The 23,982-nt window shown below is 42.0% G+C and overlaps 1 protein-coding gene across 1 annotated transcript in view; it reads left to right on the forward strand.

Annotated features, from left to right (window-relative positions):
* Positions 1 to 3,139: 3,139 nt before the first annotated feature.
* The window catches only part of LOC139566386 (spectrin beta chain, non-erythrocytic 1-like), a 91,634-nt gene continuing 70,791 nt past the window's right edge, over positions 3,140 to 23,982 (forward strand). The window contains exons 1-2 of the mRNA XM_071387514.1: positions 3,140 to 3,253; positions 22,241 to 22,456. Coding sequence (XP_071243615.1) covers positions 22,306 to 22,456 — 151 coding nt within the window. The 5' untranslated portion in view covers positions 3,140 to 3,253; positions 22,241 to 22,305. The remainder of the gene's footprint in view (positions 3,254 to 22,240; positions 22,457 to 23,982) is intronic.

Raw genomic sequence — 23,982 nt, forward strand, 5'->3', positions numbered from 1 at the left:
GAGCTAAAGGCTAGAGTTGCCGCATTCAAGGAGCGGGACTCTAACCCGGAAGCTTATAAAAAATTCCGCTATGCACTCCGACGAACCATCAAACAGGCAAAGTGTCAATACAGGACTAAGATTGAATTGTTCTACACCGGCTCCGAAGCTCGCCGGATGTGACAGGGCTTGCAAACCATTACAGACTACAAAGGGAAGCACAGCCGAGAGCTGCCCAGTGACACGAACCTACCAGACGAGCTAAATAACTTCTATGCTCGCTTCGAGGCAAATAACACTGAAACAGACATGAGAGCACCAGCTGTTCTGGAAGACTGTGTGATCACATTCTCCGCAGCCGATGTGAGTAAGACCTTTAAACAGACCAACATTCACAAGGCCGCAGGGCCAGACGATTTACCAGGATGTGTACTCCGAGCATGTGCTGACCAACTGGCAAATGTCTTCACTGAAATTTTAAACCTCTCCCTGTCCGAGTCTGTAATAACAACATGTTTTAAGCAGACCACCATAGTACCTGTGCCCAAGAACACTAAGGTAACCTGCCTAAACGACTCCCGACCCGTAGCACTCACATCTGTAGCCATGAAGTGCTTCGAAAGGCTGGACATGGCTCACATCAACACCATTATCCCAGAAACCGTAGACCCACTCCAATTTGCATACCGCCCCAACAGATCCACAGATGATGCAATCTCTATTGCACTCCACACTGCCCTTTCCCACCTGGACAAAAGGAACACCTATGTGAGAATGCTATTCGTTGACTACAGCTAAGCGTTCAACACCATAGTGCCCTCAAAGCTCATCACTAAGCTAAGGACCCTGGGACCTCTGCAACTGGATCTTGGACTTCCTGACGGGCCGCCCCCCAGGTGGTAAAGGTAGGTAACAACACATTCGCCACGCTGATCCTCAACACAGGGGCCCCTCAGGTGTGCGTGCTCAGTCCCCTCCTGTACTCCCTATTCACTCATGACTGCACGGCCAGGCACAACTCCAACACAATCAATACGTTTGCAGATGGCACAATAGTGGTAGGCCTGATCACCGATAACGACGAGACAGCCTATAGGGAGGAGGTCAGAGGCCTGGCCATGTGGTGCCAGGACAACAACCTCTCCCTCAACGTAATCAAGACAAAGGAGATGATTGTGGACAACAGGAAAAACAGGACCTAGCAAGTCCCCATTCTCATCGACAGGGCTGCAGTGGAGCAGGTTGAGAGCTTCAAGTTCCTTGGTGTCCACATCACCAACAAACTAACATTGTCCAAGCACAACAAGACAGTCGTGAAGAAGGCACGACAAAACCTATTCCCCCTCAGGAGACTGAAAAGATTTGGCATGGGTCCTCAGATCCTCAATAGGTTCTACAGCTGCATCATCGAGAGCATCGTGACTGGTTGCATCACTTCCTGGTATGGCAACTGCTCGGCCTCCGACCGCAAGGCACTACAGAGGGTAGTGCGTATGGCCCATCACTGGGGCCAAGCTTCCTACCATCCAGGCCCTCTATACCAGGCGGTGTCAGAGTAAGGCCCTATAAATTGTCAAAGACTCCAGCCACCCTAGTCATAGACTGTTCTCTCTGCTACCGCACGGCAAGCGGTACCGGAGCTCCAAGTCTAGGTCCAAGAGGCTTCTAAACTGCTTCTACCCCCAAGCCATAAGACTCCTGAACACCTAATCAAATGGCTACCCAGACTATTCCTGCTCTTTAATTACTTGTTACTGTTATTTCTTATTCTTATCCATATTTTTTTAACTGCATTGTTGGTTAGGGGCTTGTAAGTAAGCATTTCACTGTTGTATTTTGCGCATGTGACTAATCAAATGTGATTTGATTTTTTGGATTTTAAAAATGTAATTCAAATTTTGCACAGGCAAAATCCTAGAGGAAAACTTTGTTCGGTTTGCTTTCCACAGACGGAGGTAGGCTAGTGGTTAGAGCGTTGGGTCTGTAACCGAAAGGTTGCTAGATCAAATCCCTGAGCTGACAAGGAGAAATAATCTGTCATTCTGCCCTTGAACAAGGCAGTTAACCCACTGTTCCTAGGCAGTCATTGTAAATAAGAATTTGTTCTTAACTGACATGCATAGTTAAATAAATAAGAATGAAGACACTGGAAGATTAAATCATTGTTCAGCAGGGCAATAACCTAAAACACAGGGCCAAATCTTACCAAGATGACATTGAGTGACATAGTTTTGACTTGAAAATCTATGTCAAGACTTGAAAATGGCTGTCTAGCAATGTGAACAACAATAAACTTGACAGAGCTTGAAGAATTTTAAATAGAACAATGGGCAAATATTTTACAATCCAGGTGTGCAAAGCTCAGCTGTAATCGCCACCAAATGTAAATCTACAAAGTATTGACTCAGGGGTGTGAATACCTACTGTATATGAGACATTTCTGTATTTAATTTTCCAAAAATGTGCAAACATTTCTGAAAACATGTTTTCACTTTGTGATTATGGGATATTGTGTATAGATGTGTGAGAAAAAAAATCATATTTAATCAATTTTGAATTCAGGCTGTAACACAACAACATGTGGAATAAGTCAAATAATTAAACAAATGAATACTTTCTGGAGGCACTGTAGATCAGAGGTCCTTCTGAAGATCCATTATGACGTCCTGTGTATGACTGCAATGCATTATTGATAAGCGTGCACAATGGATGAACAAGATGAGGGCCAGTCAGAATCATGACACACCCTGTCCATCTACAAGCAATGAATGAAAGAGAATATTACAGGTTAACTTTTCACATGTACAATTGTAGTGTAGAAAATGTGTTGTGCTGTAAATATGACTCACAGATGTAATTATCTTCGATAGCCTCAGTGTCTTTAGGGCCTGCAGTCTTACATTAAAACTGGAAATGACACATCTTAAAGCCACAAAGTGACACATATTTAGTGTACAGAAGGAACATTTTCTAACTCAAGGACATATATGTTGATGTGGGCTAAACTATGCAATATTTAATAATTTTGTAAAACATAATCCATATCAAATATAGCATCTTTTTTTAAATGGTGTAGGCTAGTCCTCAGCGATAGGTTTACTTCACTCTCTATAATCCCCGCCCCTTCGAAATTCAGTGCAGCACTACAGTTTTTGGTAGATTTGGGGGCGGCAGTGCGGATTCTCCCAGTCACTCCCAGCTCTTGTTGCCCAGCCTCTCGTTTGCCCGTTGCGGACTCTCAAGGCGGTGAAGTTCGTTCCTTATTATTTGATTGGTAAGTCAAATAAATGTGTTATTTCAAACAGACGAGTTTATCTCATCACATTGCCAGTTGTATTGTAATTTTTGCCGAGGTTAGACAATTTTCGTTACACAGATTGGCTACAAAGCAAATAGGTTACCTAAACTTACTGGGAGATGATGGAAAAATTTGAAATCAAGCAAATATGAAATCGTGAATCACGTATATAGGCATACGATTGAAACAATTTTTTTTATCGGTCTTTGTTTTTTTCATAGGCCTGCGCTATTAACACCATTAGACATGTTGATGTTGTAGGCCTACTGTTCATATCAGAAATACCTTTATTTAAAGGCATATTTTACACATTATGCGCAATTTGGATTATATTTAATTATATTTATATTATTTATAATTATATTTAACATTATAATGTATAATGTCTGATATCGATTTCCATGGTGTTCTGTGACTTCCATTATGGGTGGAATAACGGTAGAGTAGAATGGATGCAAACAGGCGTGGTCGTGCGGATCTTGTGGCGCTGCGCGGAAGGTAGCCCAGGGTGATGCTGCGAGGGCAATGATTTAGCACGTTTGTTTATTCTGTACAGTTCGAAAGACAGGTTAACTGTGACATTAACATTATGTTTGAGTTAGGTTGTGCACAATAACAAAAAATCCCCCATTTTATGGTCCTTGGTTTACATGGTGCGTAGTTGTTGATGATTGATGATTTTGGGTATTTGATATATACAATATTACTCATTTTAGGTGAAGTGCATCGGTTGTTGAAATGGCCGCAGAAGGCTAATATTACATTGGCAGCTACAATATTTAATTACATGATGCGATGATGATACAGTAACTATCAAAACGTAAGTGGTCGGCTCCTCCTCAAAACATAACTTCAAAGACATGAAGCGTCACCTTCATGGGTTTCTTTAGTATGTGCTAATGATCAAATACTTTACATGTATCTCGTCAACATGTCGTTTGTGTCTCCAAGATAGTTTTTATTTGGTGGACTGTAAATATTTGCGGTTGATACTACATGCGGCCTTCTTGTCGTGATGCAGAGGACTCTTCAGCATAAAAGCAGCCCAACGTTGCAGCACTAATGCGACCTGGTCGAGTCGAGTCCTCAATGTCCCAGTCACAGAAGGACTCAAACAACATTTAAAATGCGAGCAATGAGGGAGAAGAGTAGGTTATACAAAGGGATTTGAGCAAAAAACTACTATGGTAGTGAAGCTATAGGCCTAGGCTACTGCAAGCATCTATTTTTCAAGCAACCAATGAATGAAGTCAATAACTTCCTAGTTCCAGTGGTGGCATGTTAGCATGGCTACACTATGCTTACCTGATACACCTATCTATCCTACATAACAAAAAGTTATGTCAGCCACAGTGGGAACTGAAGTTGTCAAATATCCACTGTGAAAAACAAAGGAAAACATGCACGGTTAAAGGTGGCATAGGATATAAAGGATATTTAATAACTCTAAGACCCAGAATTTAATTACACTGTGGTTATTCTATGGGACCTGATATTACTGAATCAGTACTTTTTCTAAACAACAAGGCTTGAGTGATATGTTTGGTTCAAGTTATTTGGGGTTTTAATGGTTCTCCGGAAGTGTGTTTTATCAGGCTTTCCATGGCATAGTGGCATTTAAGTGTGGCACTCTAGCGCATTTTCCTATTAGGTTTTGCTTGATGGATCAGGCTCTTTTCTTAAGACCATTTGCTGTATGCAGACCTAGTGTCTGCCTTCCCCACTCAGCCTTGTCTGAAAGGGCGGGGTCCCTTTGCAATGGGAAACACTTCACAGTTTGTGAATGCAGAAAGACACAAGCACGCATGCACACACACAACCTATCCATCTGTCTAATATCACACACACGGACAAGTGCAAGCACACACACACATACACAAACACAGACACATTAAAGCATCTGTATAAGCTCTAAAACTTGTTGTTCGTTTAAAATTGGACCAACATTTTAATGAGTTTCCAACTTACCCTTGTACACATACAGTATGCAGTCACATGTGGAACGTTTGTGTCTCACCGAACATATAATAGGGGTGAAGATAGTGTAAAGGCCTTTACTCACTCAGGTGCCTACCAGCAGACACAGACAAAATAGTACATACAAATATTACATCATATTTGGTTTCCAAATTCTGTGTTCAGACCTGCAAATTACAAGATGATGATATCATGGCATATCCTAAACCGACATATGTTCCAGTATCTTCAGGTTGTTATTTTTGTCTTTTGTTTTTCTCAATTTGAGTGTCCGTGCAGCTACACCAACCTTGTTGCATTTAACAGCCTTTGATGTCAATTGAGTTCACTGTGTAGCAGGTGCATAAAACCAAGGCAGCCCTTTCAATGAGTATCATTTGTTCAGGGAGCAGTGGAACAATTATTTATATGTGCCCTGATGGTTCCACAATAAATAAATCAGTTGTGTTAAGGAGAGATTCTTTTCTGTCTTGAATTGACCTTCAGGCTCCATTTTCCTTAAACTCTCCTTTACATTATATGCTCATCCAGTCAAATGACTGATAAAACAGTCATGCTCAAACTGCACAGATACTGTATGTCCCCTCCACTGTAAGCAAACGGCCATTTTACCCACTGGCCCTTTTAACTCCAAACTGCTTTTAAAATCTTCTACTTGTTCGAGATAGATAGTCCTGTCTTAGAGGCATCTTAAGAATCAATTATTAAAAAGACAATGAATGTCATGACATAAACTGATACCTGGTGTGTTTGGGGCTGGTATTCGAAATGGACACAACAGCATGTGTTATAGTGAAACAGGTGGTGGAGAGGGTGGCATCCTGTTTTCTATCAGGGCAGGCGATTGTCAGTAAAAGAGGAGGGGAATGGGGGGGTGGAGGGAGGGGTGGAAGGCTGGGGGACAGCTGCCACCACAGGGGTGACAGGTGAGGGCCGCTGTGTGTGTGTGGGGTTGTGCACGCGTGCGTGCGGCTGGTAGCCTAGCTTGCCCTTGAGCAAGGCACTTAACCACAATTGCTCCTGTAAGTCGCTCTGGATACAAGCGTTGACTAAAATGTAAACGTTTTTTAAAAATGGTTGGGTGATGGTATGTACATTGTTTTGGGAGTGGTCAGCCAACTTGGACATGCTTGGGCCACCTCCCCTTCAGTAGGACTGTCAAACATCTCAGCCATGGCAAGCATGTTTCCACAGCTGTGTCTGTTAGGCTGAAAGGAATTGACACTCTTATTTTAGGGACCAAAGTCTGAGAATGCCTAGAGACTGAGCCATTTGTCTTGTAGCCTCCCCAGTGCCGTTTATGTGTCTAAAATACCAGGCCATTTAAAAGGATGGAATTTCTTGAAATTAGTAGTAATAGTTTAGTCATTTTCATTGTGTTATTCAGTTCCATCTTTTCATCCATAAGGTGATACTATGAGTATTTAGGAAACAACACTGAGTAGATTAAGGAAAATAGAACATAACATATGCCAATGTTTCGACTGGGGCATAACTGAAGCCAAATAGCTGATAGCATACTGTACTCTCTGTTATCTAAGCCCGAACAGAACTAGCGGAAATGACAAAGACCCCTTGGGAGTGGGCGAGAACCATGCGCGGCAGCAGTAGCCCCAAATAGTTTTACTCTTTCCCAATTCTCCCCTGGATACTTGATACACATTTGTTTCCATGATTTGCCCCTAAGTGCCCTAACTCAATATCTGTCCTGTGAGGTAGAAGCACAGCAAAGACTGTGTTGGGTTGATGTTTTGTCCTTCCTAACCTCAATTGGGGCCTATAGCACCTTGAAAGCATTAGTAATACGTATTGTTTTTGGTGAGGATGAGTTACACAGCGACAAGCTTTTCTTGCATTGCTGATACGGGCTCCCAGTTGTGTTTTATTCAGATCACTTACTGTTTCGACACATTAGCCATTTACACAGCTGGCTTAGAACCAAGAGAACCAACGGAATTCTGATGGAGTGTCCTGCCCAAGGGTGCTCAGCTGGGCACACCGAGATTTCACTCCTCTGACTGACCCTGCAGTAAGAAGTTGTCTTGAATGTTGGCTGTATGATTCATATACATAATGATATAATATAATCAATCAATCTCATTTGGTAGCAGTGCTCATCTAGAACCAAATAGTGAATGATGTGTCTAACTCTCGTTCAACTTTAGCTCATTTGCAACGGATTGTCATGTCATTCAAATTGTAGATTTGCAACTGGGCTAGTCTCTTGAAAAGGGAGAAGTGTCTTTTTTTGTGCTTTAATTTGTGCCAAGGCTGTAATGACATTATGCCGTCCTTTGTTTGTCGTCCGTGGTCTATCTCTTGTCCAACGGCGTTAGTGCACGTTCTAAAAGCACTAACGCCCTGGACCAGCGCTATCCATGGTCTATCATTCTTGGCCGGAGGGGAAAGTTGTTGAAGAGTCTCTGGAAAAGATGAGGTAATTCTAAGAGGATGCATTTCCCGGGTCATGAACCTCATATCACTTGTGTTCCCCCATTTCCCATGTCTCTGTGCCACGAAAGCAGGAAATCATAACCTGGAGTTCCACTGGTGCAGTTTCCATGTCATTTGGCTTGTTGCCGCTACACAGCTGAAGGACAGCATCCATCTTGGCTCCCTTTACTCTCTCAAGCAATTTCAATACCAGCCACTGCAGGTATTCATATATCTACTTCTTGAAATAGTGTTCCCCATTTAGCGTATGATTCATGTGCTGAATAGATAATCCCTGATTCATTGAAGTGCCCCCCCCCCCCCCCCCCCCCCCCCCACACACAATTGTACTCTGGCAAAAGAGGGACAGCAAGAGCAATGGGTAAGTGGTAGTCATAGGGGCCTTGAGCTGGCAGAAATGGGGTATGAGGCCTAGATTCGTAAGTATCTGATGAGAGACTATAATGACAATCAGACCCTGAGCGCAGACTCCTGTTTTTTCAATGTATACAAGTGAAATTCAGAGGAGATATGGTGCATTCGGAGAGTATTCAGACCCCATTACTTTTTACACATTTTGTTACGTTACTGTCACGGCCGATGCTGGAAGAAGACCAAGGTGCAGCGTGGTGAGCGTACATTTTCCTTTTTATTTAAAATGTCGCCAACAAAACAACAAACGAACGAAATAACCGCGAAGCTTATAGCTAAGTGCCCTTGACAAAGATAACTACCCACCCTGAAAGGAGGGAAAAAGGGCTACCTAAGTATGGTTCCCAATCAGAGACAACGATAGACAGCTGTCCCTGATTGAGAACCATACCCGGCCAAAACATAGAAATAAAGAAACATAGAAAACAAAACATAGAATGCCCACTGGAAATCACACCCTGACCAAACCAAATAGAGACATAAAAAGGCTCTCTAAGGTCAGGGCGTGACAGTTACAGCCTTATTTTAAAATTGATTAAATTAAACATATTCCTTATCAATCTACACACAATACCCTATAATGACAAAGCAAAAACAGGTTTTAAGAAAGTGAATTAATGTGTGCATTTATGTTTTTGGGAGAAACCGGTGGGATTGGGGATTGCCAGTTTGCCTTTTTTCCCCAGGATTGACTCAAGCATGTCTTCTATCCCCGTAGTGAGGTATCTGCCCCAGGTCAAACCGCTTTTCAGTTGTATAAACACATGATACTTATCCACAGCCTTGTTATCATAAATGTTTGGATCGGAAGTTATTCATCTGTTTTTCTTGGGAAGACGTCAGACAAACAGGCATGGTCGTGAGGATCTGGGGCTGGTGGCATAAACATATATAGCCCTACAGTTTTGACTAAGCCAAACAGGTAGTCACTTATAGAACTTAGTTAGACGTTTAATTCCACCTGTTGCATAAAGCTGTCATGGGCCGCGTTCAGATGGAAATGTTCTACCCTCCAAATACATATTTAGCAAACTGTTTTTCTATGGGGGTTGATGGACAACGGAAATATTTTTTTTTTAACGTAGGTCAGAATTTTAAATGGGGTTGAAGTTCTAACGGATAGATGCTTAATTTGTTGTTCGCATGAAGACATGCAAACAAGAATATTTGGAGGAAGACACACAAAAGGTTAAATGAAATGCACAGTATCCTCACCTTCCAGCTTAGTAATAAGTAAGTAAGCCTTGTCTGAGCCAGAACGGCCCATAGGGGCAGGAGCCTACCTTCTGTTTCTACTGCTTGAGGCAGCTTGATGTACAGGTACACCTGCTGGACAGGATGCTAGTCTGTCGCAGGGCTTTACCCCGAATCCATCTTCTTAAAGGAATAGTTCACACACATAGGATTTGATCTACTTCCCCAGAGTGAGATCAACTCGTGGATACCGTTTTTATGTATCTGCGCCCAATATGAAAGAAGTTAGAGATAGTTTGCTAGCTGTTCCTGTAGACTTTTCCAGTCATTGTGCTAATGCTAGTTAGCAATTGAGCAAATGCTAGTTAGCAACTTCCTTCAAACTGCACGCAGATACATCTCATTGCAAAAATCACAGACTATCCATTTAATGCTGAGTGCCAAGCAGAAAGGCATTAGGTCCCATGTTTAGTCTTTGGTATGACTCGACCAGGGATTGAACCCCCAACCAATCTTGGTGCAGACAATCTAACCCAGGGTTTCCCAAATTCGGTCCTCAGAACCCCAAGGGGTGCACGTGTAGTTTTTTCCCCCCTAGCACTACACAGCTGATTCAAATAATCAACTAATCATCAAGCTTTGATCATTTGAATCAGTGGTGTAGTGTTGGGCCAAAAAACAAACTGTGGACCCCTTTGGGTCCAGTGTGGGACCACAATCCAGTTAGGGATCAGATTATATAATTTGTGTGTAATTTGTGACAATGTATACTTATCGGCTAATCAAAGTATTGATAACAAACCAACGTTATCAGCCATCTGTTTCTGGCCCCGGCCTTAGACCTCTCTCTGGAATGTGGCTATCACCTCCTCTCGCCAATAATACAACCCAGAGGGAGATGGTGATGCTCTCTCCCTGGTCTCTTCCCACACCACTATCTGATCTCAGTGGTTCTCTACTCTACTCTTATAGGGATAAGTGGTACATCTTGTTTCATTCCACTGGCTGATAAAGATATAATTTGTTACACCCAGGAGTGTTTTATTTTTTCAGTAAATCTTTGATCTTTGTTTTTAATGGGAAATGTACTTTTTGGGGTAATACTTTATTTGGCATTTGTATTTCAGCTAGTATTTACATCACAGAAACTGAAAAGTAATAATTAGTCCATTATTAGATAATTACCATTTTAGCAGGTCGTTTGTATGCAAATATCATTAACAAGTCAACAGTAAAATAAAGCAGAACCCATTATTCTTGTATCTGTTTTTGTTACTGAGATACAGTGCATTCGGAAAGTATTCAGACACCTTTCTTTTCACACATTTTGTTACGTTACAGCCTTAATCTAAAATGGATTAAATCGTTTTTTCCGTCATCAATCAACACACAATACCCCATTATGACAAAGCAAAAACAGGTTTTCATCAAGGATCTCTCCATACTTTGATCCGTTCATCTTTCCCTCGATCCGGACTTGTCTCCCAGTCCCTGCCGCTGAAAAATATCCCCACAGCATGATGCTGCCACCACCATGCTTCACCGTAGAGATGGTATTGGCCAGGTGGTGAGCGGTGTCTGGTTTCCTCCAGACGTGACGCATGACATTCAGGCCAAAGAGTTCAATCTTGGTTTCATCAGACAAGAGAATCTTGTTTCTCATGGTCTTAGAGTCCTTTAGGTGCCTTTTGGCAAACTCCAAGCAGGCTGTCATGTGCCTTTTACTGAGGAGTGGCTTCCATCTGGCCACTCTACCATAAAGGCCTGATTGGTGGAATGATGCAGAGATGGTTGTCCTTCTGGCATGTTCTCCCATCTCCACAGAGGAACTCTGGAGCTCTGTCAGAGTGACCATCAGGTTCTTGGTCACCTCCCTGACCAAGGCCTTTCTCCCCCAATTGCTCAGTTTGGCCGGGCGGCCAGCTCTAGGAAGAGTCTTGGTGGTTCCAAACTTCTTCCATTTAGGAATGATGGAGGCCACTGTATTCTTGGGTACCTTCAATGCTGCAGATATTTTTTGGTACCCTTCCCCAGATCTGTGCGTCGACACAATCCTGTCTCAGAGCTCTACTGACAATTCCTTCGACCTCATGGCTTGGTTTTTGCTCTGACATGCACAGTCAACTGTGGGACCTTATATAGACAGGTGTGTGCCTTTCCAAATCATGTCCAATCAGTTAAATTTACCACAGGTGGACTCCAATCAAGTTGTAGAAACATCTCAAGGATGATCAATGGAAACAGGATTCACCTGAGCTAAATTGCGAGTCTCATAGCAAATGGTCTGAATATTTATGTAAATAAAGTATTTCTAAAAAAACGTGTTTTCGCTTTGTTATTATGGGGTATTGTGTGTAGATTGATGAGGATTTAAAAAAAAATCTATTTTAGAATAAGGCTGTTACAAAATGTGGGAAAAGTGAAGGGGTCTGAATACTTTACGAATGCACTGTAGATGGGCCAGAAGAACAGGTTCATTCACTTGATTGAAGACAGTTAGGTTGGGGACATTTAAGTCAAATGCTTGCATTTCTTTCCCCCAAAAAAATCTGTGTGGCCCACCATTTATTTTTTTCATCCCAATGTGGCCCCCGAGCCAAAAAGTGTGCCCACCCCTGGTATAGACTGTGTCCTAATCCTTTCCTTGTATATATGACTATCAATTGGTGAAATGACTCCATTGGATCTCACTTGTCAGAAGAGACCTAGCCAACGCCCCAGTTGGGACACGGAACACATTATTTATTTATTTTTTAAATCTTTTTTTATTTAAAATTTTACCCCCTTTACTCCCCAATTTCGTGGTATCCAATTGTTAGAAGTTACTATCTTGTCTCATCACTACAACTCCCGTACGGGCTCGGGAGAGACGAAGGTCGAAAGCCATGCGTCCTCCGAAACACAACCCAACCAAGCCGCACTGCTTCTTAACACAGCGCGCATCCAACCCGGAAGCCAGCCGCACCAATGTGTCGGAGGAAACACCGTGCACCTGGCGACCTGGTTAGCGTGCACTGCGCCCGGCCCGCCACAGGAGTTGCTAGTGCGCGATGAGACAAGGATATCCCTACCGGCCTAACCCGGACGACGCTAGGCCAATTGTACGTCGCCTCACGGACCTCCCGGTTGCGGCCGGCTGTGACAGAGCCTGGGCGCGAACCCAGAGTCTCTGGTGGCACAGCTAGCACTGCGATGCAGTGACGGAACACATTTTTAAATATATTGTTTAGTTACTGTAAAATGGTGATGCACAAAGGTATTTCTCCGTTCACAAAATAGGTTTGGTTCTCAACCCTGCACAGCTGTTGTCCATACTCTTTGTTATCCCACTAGCTTTGTCATTCATCTTGCAAATAGCTGAACAATACATAATAATAAGAGCTTTGGATGTGTGCCTTTACCAACAGTATACTGGATAGCCATTAGCACATTTGAAACTGAAAACGGAACATCTTGCAGCTGTTGTAGCAAGACATTTCTCAGATTAATTTTCTATGATTAATGTTGGATTATTATTTAAGGATGCATGTGTCAGTAGAAACTGCAGACGAGTACAATTTATTTAAAAAAGATCACCCTTTTAAGAATGGATCATAACATTCATGAAGCTCATATGAAAATAAAAAATATTTTTTTTTTTGAATGTGTGTTTTCTGGACATGGTATACGTCAACAAACTCACTTGAGAAAGGGATTAGCATAGTATGGCATCGACTGTAAATATAATAATGTTGGAGGAGATACGGTCAGCTAATGGGGCTGAGGGAGGCCAAAGATCTGGTCCCGTGTGGCTCAGTTGGTAGAGCATGGCGCTTGCAACGCCAGGGTTGTGGGTTCATTCCCCACGGGGGGACCAGGATGAATATGTATGAACTTTCCAATTTGTAAGTCGCTCTGGATAAGAGCGTCTGCTAAATGACTTAAATGTAAATGTAAATCTGATTGGAAGGCTTGGATCTCTTCCTTCATAATCCTAGCATGTGATGCACATGCGTATTAATGTCAATAGAAGATTTGCACTCAAAAACTTGAGTTATGCAGGCGGATGTCAAAGTAAATTAGGATTCAGGGCTGAATGAGTCACCCTATTATGGGGACTCCCCAAGCCTCCTGTCAACCAAAGCCCAATATCATCATCTGGAATTCACATAATTTGCCTTGTTTTGGCACAATTCTACACAATTTAGAAACTATCTAGTTTCAAATCCTACTCTGAGCAATTGTATCTCTTACAGCACATATGCAGTAGAATATAAATTAGTGTCTTCTGTAGGGCCTTGTTCTGTGTGTGTCATGCTAAAAAGCTGTAGCACAGCTGTAGCAAGCACTTGCGCTAACACACATTCCATGCATGTGTGTCCAGTTAGTAGGAGACCCTCCCAAAATACGATTGCCTGGAATGCTAGTGATGCGTTACAAAAAGCAAGTCGTACAGTAATATGGTCAGCTGCAAAACTACATGCCTTGGATAGCATACATGTTTGAATGCACAAAGACTGAGTGGCATGATGTCTCTCCTGTCGCTTTAAACAGAGGTAGTGAAGGGGGGGCTTAACAATAGACGCAATCCGTATCCATAGCACCAGTATGCGATGCGAGGTGTAGAGCAGCATCTGTGTGGGTGTGTGGAGACACAAAATCAGATTTTGTTGTGTGTTTGGGAAGGGGATGTGTGATGTAACAAGGATTGTCTGGCTTTATACATTGAAAAAGGGGGAAGTGTACATATTGTATGCTCTAGAATGTCCTGCTTGCAAAGTAAATCGTGTATTGTGTGATTGCCATGTAGATTTTAAACATGCATACCCTCGGCTTAGCCCGAGTTTAGAAACACACAGCACTGTCATGGTGAGCTGATGTAGAATGCATGAAAATTACTGAAACAAATGATGCCAGACGGTTGCTATATCAGGAAAGTATGGCCATCATTCCCCTCTTGTCCAGACAGCTTTACATGATGGACATTGTGGAGAGTAGATGGTAAGACGATAGCTTCAGACTGAACGGGTCCACACAACAGCCAACTGTTAGATAGCACAAAGGTTTCTGGGTATATAGCGCTCCATGGTGATTTGCCAAGCTAGTATCCAAGCTGTTGCAATTTCTGCTATTGCTCAGAGTGAGGGGGTGGAAGCAGCCTAGTCTCATAGACTAGATGTAGCATAGTAAATGTAAATCCGTGACACTCAAATTAGTTTGGTATGGTTACATAAGACAAAAGGTTACTTAAGGCAAAACCAAAAGTAGGGTGGTTGGTCGCGATGGATGAGTGGGCGTATATAACATGAACGTCTAGCAACATAAAGGTTGCGCGTTCAAATCTAATCAAGGACTTTCAGCTAATTAGCAACTTTGCAACTACTTACTACTTTGCAACGACTTAGCTTGTTAACTTACACTAACACTAACCTTAAAACCATTTAACCCCCTACAGTCGATGTCCGTGCCCCCGTGGGAAATCTAATTAGCACGATGAAAAAAAATCCCCATCAAAATCCTTCTGTTTTAAGGTAGAGATATCCGTTTTTTTGCATGGGCTGCGCCTCAATCCAATGGTGGCTTTCTGCATCTGCGGTGGAAGGTGGCCAAGCTACAGCGGTGGTTGTCAGACCATGAGACATCCCGAAAATCGGTTTTCTCATGAAAACCTCTGTAGCGTCTGAACAGTTTGGGCTACACTCTAATATATCTGTTTTTCCATGTCTGAATCTGCCATTCAATGCATATCTATGGGCTAATAGCAGTAAGGCCAAATTCAATGTTTCATCAAAAATACCTAAAATTCTAAATCAAATAGTTAAATGATCCTTGGTATGACCATCTTAAAACAATTCCATATGTTATCATAGTAGAATCCCCCCACCCCCAGCTTAGACTCTTAAGGATTAACTCTAACCTTAACCCCTAACCCCTAGCCTAGCTAATGTTAGCCACCTATCCACAACAAATTGGAATTCGTAAACATATCATAACTTTAGCTAATTCGTAACATATTGGACAAATTGCCATTCATAACATATCATACGAATTGTTATTCATTACATACCATACGAAATGGATGATGGACATCCACAAATTAATACATACCATATGAAACATATCATTGGAGAATCCCACAGTTACGTTTACTGGATTGTCATACCATCTGAATAGGGTGTGAATATCATTATACTTTTTCTTAGGGGAGGAGGCAGGTGGGACATTCAGATTCTGAATATACCCCATATCCGCAGTTTTTGGAATGTATGTAAATAGCATGTATTCCATCAATGGAGGTGCCTTGTAACTGGAATGTATCTCTTGTAGCCTGCTCTCATTCTGTGAAGTAAACATGACGAAAATGAATGAACGTAAGCCTTACTATCTGTAAAAAATAAATGGTTAAAATGTTGCCTTTGAAGAGAAAAAATGTTGGTTGATATTCTATGATTGCACCATCTCAGATCAATGTGGATCTCAGTTCCCTAGTGGGTGAAATTGTGTCTGCGAGTGAAATATCATTACATTTATAGTTTAGTCATTTAGTGGATACTCTTATCCAGAGTAACTTACTAAATGGCACATTGACAGATATTTCACTTAGTCAGCTTGGGGATTCAAACTAGCGACCTTTCGGTTTCTGGACCAACGTTCTTAACCGCTGAACTGGACTGCTTTGCCATAATTCTTAACCTGGCGTGTATTCAAGGAGGTGAAATGTTCAAACTGTTTCTCATAGAAATGTGATGTGTAGAGATGATATTACTTACCTATCCTGAACAAACCCTAGATTTAGTGGGATGAAAGGGCTGTGGGGTGAAGTTGCCCCTAGGTACAGGCTAGGATTAGTTTCCTTTACCCAATCCTAACCCGCCTGACAAATGATCAGCGTCTAGGGACAACTTCACCCTACTCCGAATAAAAGGGCTGTGGGGTGAAAAATGATAATATATCAAACAGAAATGCCAGCCAATAGAGATGAGTCTAAAGGCCTGCTTTAAATATCCCATAGGTTTGAGCAGCCCTGAGATTGTCGGGAAGGGAGTTCCAAAGGCGTGGTGTGTGAGAGGAAAAAGGAAGTTTCGTAGATCTGACAGGTTGGAGGGTCCAATGCCATTTAGGGATTTTGTAGGCGATCTAGGGATTCTGTTGCGATGGACCATAGCAGAAATGAAATGACCCAACAGCTGCATATAAGCAATGTGTCATAGGGGAGTGGAGAGAAGGAGAGGGAAGGGGGTACTGAGTCTGACTTGATAATTCTAGCAGTTGTGAGAGCCTTTGGAAGAGGAGGACACCTAGTGGTGGTATGGTAGGGCTTTGTAGTGTTTCTCAGAGAGAAAGGATGGCTACCCACTGTGCACAGACGTCAGTTCAACATCTCTTTTTGATTTACATTTGGTTGAGTTGTCAACTCATGTGAATTCAACGTGAAATCAACAAAACATGTCACCATGTCGTTGGATTTAAAGTTGGCTGAAAAAAATACGAAATTCCCTTACGTTGATGACTTTTTGCAAATCCAATCAGTTTTCCATGTTGATTCAATGGCATCCCATTGATTCTTTTTAAAACGACATGGAAACCACATTGGTTCAACCAGTTTTTGCAGAGTGGGTAGTTTCATGTTATTCCTCTCTGAAATTAGTAGATGGAAAGGTCTATAGTGAAATTTACGCTATATTGCATGCAGGGAGTACATGTCAACTTGCAGGAAAAATCAGTACACACACAAAGGAATTTAAGAAACCCAGTCAGTATTTGGCATAAGAACACACTAGAAATAACAACATTTTAACAACATAATTCAAATTCTTAAGGGATTTCTTACAAGGAAAGAATAGATGAACCTGAATCTACTACCTGACCCCTAACAGTCTGATCTAAACTCACCCAGCAAAAAGTATACCTGTATCTCAATATGAACAATGCATCACTTCTGCATTTGCTTTTTGCCATACTTTAGGTTTGACTGAAGTCTGTTTTTATATCTTCATGTGATTTTTCCACGGGGTTAGGGAGTGTTTGGAGGGCTCATGTTACCTGTTCCATTAGAGTTGTTCTAGCCCCAGAGGACCCTTATTAGCTCTTCTTTGCTTTCAGGACATTAACACGAAGGCCATTTCCTCGAGGGCTGATATATCCTCTTACATCCAGTAAATGTTAAGACCACTAATGCATAATTGCTAATGAACTTTTTTCTGAATCCTAGGACTTCTTATGGATGATTAAAATGTATCTCCCCTTGAATCATTCCATCAAAACAGGACATTTATTTTGTATTTTTAATATGGATGGGGCCTCCCGAGTGGCGCACTACAGACCCGGGTTCGATCCCAGGCTGTGTGACAGCCGGCTATGGCCGGGAGACCCATGAGCCGGTGCACAATTGGCCCAGCGTCGTCCGGGTTAGGGGAGGGTTTGGCCGGCCAGGATGTCCTTGTCCCGTCGCGCTCTAGTGACTCCTTGTGGCGGGCCGGGTGCCTGCAAGCTGACTTTCAGTCGCCAGTTATACAGTGTTTCCTCTGACACATTGGTGTGGCTGGCTTCTGGGTTAAGCGAGCAGTGTGTCAAGAAGCAGTGCGGCTTGGCTGGGTCGTGTTTCAGAGGACGCATGGCTCTCCACCTTCGCTTCTCTCGAGTCCGTACGGTAGTTGCAGTGACAAGACTGTAACTACCAATTTGGGAGAAAAGGGGGTAAAAGTAAAAAATATATATAATATGGATGGACATTTTTTATTAAAGAAGACATAAAAGATCAGTACAGTGCAGTTGAGCAGTAGTATTATCAATGATTGCCGTAAAGTAATGCTTTTGCATAATTTCAGCCAGCAGTTTTGAATGTTGTGATCATGTGCCAAAACGGGTCCCTGGAGATTTTGCACAATTGTGTTCTACCTCATCTATGTCGTATGATATGTTATGTCCTGCATTTAATAAAATGTGCATGATATGTTACGAATTCCAATTCGTACAATATGCTACGCATTTGTAAATTCTTAAGAACCCGGACTACATCTTTAAAATTATTTGAATTATTTTTTACAAAACACAGACTGAGAACTTGAGAATTTGTATGTTCAGATAACTAGTCAAATATAGACATTAGCTGTGTTGTTAACCAGCTAATGAAATTGGTTGAGTTGAATACTCTTTGGCGGTAATGGCTTGGCAGTCCTAGGAGCAGATTAGCATTTTTCATCATGAATCTTGTTATGGAGGCAGCTCTGCAGTGCCATCACTAGCTGGTACATCCACAAACTCATAACATCTGATTTTAAACCTAACCCTAACCTTAGCCACACTGCAAATGCCTAACCCTAACCTTAAATGAAGACCAAGAAGCGAATTTTAGTTTTCTGTAATTTTTACAATATAGCTAATTTTGACTTTACGGCTGGCCTATCTAGCCGAAATCACTCAGTTCTGCCTCCAGGACAAGACTCATGACAATACATATCAACCTGCGCCCTTGGTTCGTCACAAATGACACTCTATTCCCTTTATAGTGCACTACTTTGAGCAGGGCACTACGGAAATGGAAAAAAGGGTGCCATTTGGGACTCATGCCTAGACAGGGGAGGGATAGAGGGGGATACACAACGTTTAAGACAAGGAGGAAAAGGCTGAGGCAATCTATAGACAACTACTAATGTTTACAGGAAGTGGAGAGCCCTTTGGTTGCAGTTTCTGCTGATGATCATATGCACTTAGAATTGTCTGCTAAGTGGCAAAGTGGGTAAAAGGCAGCCGTAGTCACTGTGGAGGCCTCTGGGTAGGGAAATAAAGTACGTACTGTATGTAGTACACTGCTGCTTCCATCAACTGTAGGAGCTGTGATAATGACAACGCCGACGATGATTAGGATAATAATGACGCCCTCCGTCTCTCTTTCTTTCTTTTATTCTTAATTATTCTTTATTGTAGGGTATATGAGGCCTATTTTCGTAAGCATCGGGTTGGGAGTATTATTAGTTTATGTATTATATACAGTACCAGTCAAAAGTTTGGATACACCTACTCATTCAAGGGTTTTTCTTTATTATTAATATTTTCTACATTGTAGCATAATAGTGAAGACATCAAAACTATGAAATGACACATATGGAATCATGTAGTAACCAAAAAAGTGTTAAACAAATCAAAATACATTTTATATTTGAGATTCTTCAAAGTAGCCACCCTTTGCCTTGATGACAGCTTTGCACACTCTTGGCATTCTCTCAACCAGCTTCATGAGGAATGCTTTTCCAACTGTCTTGAAGGAGTTCCCACATATGCTGAGCACTTGTTGGCTGCTTTCCTTCACTCTGCAGTCCAACTCATCCCAATCCATCTCAATTAGGTTGAGGTCAGGTCATCTGATGCAGCACTCTTTCACTCTCCTTGGTCAAATAGCCCTTGCACAGCCTGGGGGTGTGTTTTGGGTCATTGTCCTGTTGAAAAACAAATGAAAGTCCCACTAAGCGCAAACCAGATGGGATGTCATATTGCTGCCGAATGCTGTGATAGCCATGCTGGTTAAGTGTTCCTTGAATTCTAAATAAAACACTGTCAGTGTCACCAGCAAAGAACCCCCACTCCATCACACCTCCTCCTTCATGCTTCACGGTGGGAACCACACATGCAGACATCATCCGTTCACCTTCTCTGCATCTCACAAAGACATGTCGGTTGGAACCAACATTTTTAAATTTGGACTCATCATACCAAAGGACAGATTTCCACCAGTCGAATGTCCATTGCTCATGTTTCTTCGCCCAAGCAAGTCTCTTCTTCTTATTGGTGTCCTTTAGGAGTGGTTTCTTTGTAGCAATTTGACCATGAAGGCCTAATTCACGCAGTCTCCTCTGAACAGTTGATGTTGAGATGTGTCTGTTACTTGAACTCTGTGAAGCATTTATTTGGGCTGCAATCTGAGGTGCAGTTAACTCAAATGAACTTATCCTCAGCAGCAGATGAACTCTGGCTCTTCCTTTCCTGTTGCGATCCTCATGAGTGCCAGTTTCATCATAGTGCTTGATGGTTTTTGCAACTGCACTTGAAGAAACTTTCAAAGTTCTTCACATTTTCCGGATTGACTGACCTTCATGTCTTAAAGTAACGATGGACTGACGTTTCTCTTTGCTTATTTGAGCTGTTCTTGCCATAATATGGACTTGGTCTTTTTTTACCAAATAGGGCTATCTTCTGTATACCTCCCCTACCTTGTCACAAACCAATTGATTGGCTCAAACGCATTAAGAAGGAAAGAAATTCCACAAATTAACTTTTAACAAAGGGGTTTTCTAATCATCAATTAGCCTTTTAAAATAATAAACTTGGATTAGCTAACACAACGTGCCAATGGAACACAGAAGTGATGGTTGCTGATAATGGGCCTCTACGCTCATGTAGATATTCCATAAAAAATCTGCCGTTTCCAGCTACAATAGCCATTTACAACATTAACAATGTCTACACTGTATTTCTGATCAATTTGATGTTATTTTAATGGACAAAAAATTTGCTTTTCTTTCAAAAACAAGGAAAATTCCAAGTGACCTCAAACTTTTGAACGGTAGTGTACCAATAACTTGCTTTGTCAAACAGCAGTTTCGCTTCTTATCACTATTAATGATGGCTAACATGATACCATCCGATATCAATACATTTATTTAGAATAAAGCACTCTGGACTTTCAGGGTAGCTATATTTAAAAATGGGAATATCATATTTTGAATCTAATGCTGCCATCAACTTTATATACATCACAGAAGACTGAAATATTTTTCTTGCCATCTTTATGTAATACATGTATCACTAGCTACTTTGAACTATGCCACTTTATGTTTATATACCCTACATTACTCATCTCATATGTACATACTGTACTCTATACCATCTACTGCATCTTGCCTATGCCGTTCTGTACCATCACTCATTCATATATCTTTATGTACATATTCTTTATCGCTTTACACTTGTGTGTATAAGTTAGTAGTTGTGGAATTGTTAGGTTAGATTACTCGTTGGTTATTACTGCATTGTCGGAACTAGAAGCACAAGCATTTCGCTACACTCGCATTAACATCTGCTAACCATGTGTATGTGACAAATAAAATTTGATTTGATTTGAAATAAAAACATGAATAACATTCCACCCATGAGGTCAAAGAGGGTGCTTTGGTCATTGACTGCAGGAAAGGGCTACCCTGAATGATTGTGGTATATTTGATAGAAAACGACCTGGTAGAAGTGAGTCTCGGGTTTTACCAGAAGATGGCACTGTGTGTCTTGATTAGTTTGTCCTTAGGCAGCAGCAAAACATTGTTGGCTAATTCACTTTGAGTGGGGAAACACTGTTGTCTCCATTTCCCTATAATGTAATTTCTATTATGACAAAATGCCATTGTCATTCAGTTTCTCACTTTTCACATATCTATAATTGGGTTTAAATCCTTGCCATATTTGGAAAATGTGATTAAACCAAGAGATAGCCATTGTGTACTATTGCTCTGTTGGTCTACCTATGAACCATGTTTAGGCAGCCAATGGAGAGTATAGCGTGATAAATCAGGCTGAAATCTTACTGAAAATATCCCCATAGTTCTGCCCTTATACAATGGTTGCATTCCAGGTCATCTTTTCTGCAGTCATGCTGCACAGATGATCAGATCTCACAACCACATTAATATGATACAGCAATCTTCTGTGATGCACAGCATGACTGCATAAAGACGACTTGGAACGCCATATGTAATTCCACCTCTCAGTGAAGTTTACCCCAGGTACAGAACTAGAATCAGCTTTCCCTCCCCCAACCACAACCCATTATAAAGGGGAAAATGCTAAACTGACCCAAGATCAGCATCTAGGGGCAACTTCACCCTACACCTAATACAGCCCTACTGTCCTAACTGAATGTAGCATGTATGTGAACATGTCTCTCTCTGTCTGTGATTGCAGGGCTTCATCAGAAGCCACTGATGAGGAAGTATAATCGGTGAAAAGGTCGAAGGTGAAAGGTCAGGATGACGACAGTAGCCGCGGATTATGAGCACATGGAGATCACGCAGCAGTACAGCAGCAGCGACACGGTCAACAACCGCTGGGATGATGAGTGGGACAACGAGAACAGCTCAGCTCGCCTGTTCGAGCGCTCGCGCATCAAGGCCCTGGCAGGTGAGTGAGGCGGAGAGGAGTTAGTGCCAAGAATGATAACCCCTGTTGTTGGCATTGCATTCACTTAATCTCATAGAATAGCAATGGTCGTATGATGATGTACACTTGGACTTCGGTTGAAATACTATTCAAAATAGTGGAGCTGTGCTTGCCTGATGCAATGAAACCAATAAAAATGATGGCAAAAGTGCAAACCCCACCCACCTGGCACTCCAGGCAGGCAAAGCAAACGCTCAAGGTAGATGTTGGCAGACAGATACAGGAAGATAGGGAAGAAACCTCTTTGAAACTGCCCGGCAACCACATCATTCATTTGTATATAGATCAATGTGTGTTGAGAAATTCAACTGAGAAAATAAGAAATGATAATTTGGTGCAATTATTGTTGGTTGATTGACATGACATTTGGTAATAGTAGAATGGTTGTGACTTTCTATCATTGAGCTGTTTTAAATGAGAGATTAGGTACAAAATCCCCATGGCAAAGTCACCTAGGCTTACTGGAACAGAGAGAGTTCCATTAGGTAAATGCCTGCGCAGAACCAGCAGCCAACCCTGCAATTGAGCAAAATGTTTTGACAAGAGAGAAAAAATTATCAAAAATAGAAATGAGAAAGTGTTCCTTGGTTTCTCTTCTTGCTGGCCGGAGACCGCAAGCTGTTTTGAGAACTCGGGGGGGAAAAAAGCCCTTGGCATTCCGATGAGCATCCTGCTTCTCACATGACTGTGTTTTCCTGCATTCCTGCCCAGCGGAGCATACGCCTCTCCCCCAACTCCACTTGCTGCAGTCAAGAGTGTCTTCAATGGCTGCATGAACACGTACCTACTAGAGGCCCTTCAAATCCAAACTAGTAACCAGGCGCCCTGGGTTGAATCAAACACGGGTCATTCTGCTATTGAACTTTGTTCTGCAATAAAACTTTGTAAAGTGAGAATGAAGTCAACGGCATATGAATTCAAGACGTTTGATTGAAGAGGGCCCGCTTGATGTTTACAGTAACGGTGTTGCATCTGAGAATCATCTCGCCTCGTATGACTCAAACAGGAAGGGACATCATTACATTCCCAGTGGCTTGGTAACTCTGTAACCACCCCTGCCCACACACACACACGCCCACACGAGAAGCCAACATACTCTGTTAAAGTTGCAATAAGCAGAAATCGCTCCGCCATTTCCTGGTTGCTAAAGCTCTAATAGTTCGGCTGATTTCAGTTTATGTGACAAAATAAGCTAGTATAGTGTAGAGAATCATTGTAGCTTAGTTTAAAGGTAGGCTAGGCCTATGAAGCGCTGTCCGACTGGTAAAATATTATGAGGTCTAGTGAAAATTACATTAGTTTAAGCCTACCTTTGACTGAAAGACGTCAGGCAGCTTGTTGACCCTTTTATCTCCCGTTTATCTCCCTTTTATCTCCCGTTGCACCTGCTATCGGGGGAATTTGAGAAGGTTGTGGCTGTTTATACTTCCTGATAACCCACTTATTGTGGTGACTGTCACAGGCTAGCGGAGATTCAGCACAATGGA

The sequence above is a fragment of the Salvelinus alpinus genome, chromosome 2, assembly GCF_045679555.1.
Source record: "Salvelinus alpinus chromosome 2, SLU_Salpinus.1, whole genome shotgun sequence".
NCBI lineage: Eukaryota > Metazoa > Chordata > Actinopteri > Salmoniformes > Salmonidae > Salvelinus > Salvelinus alpinus.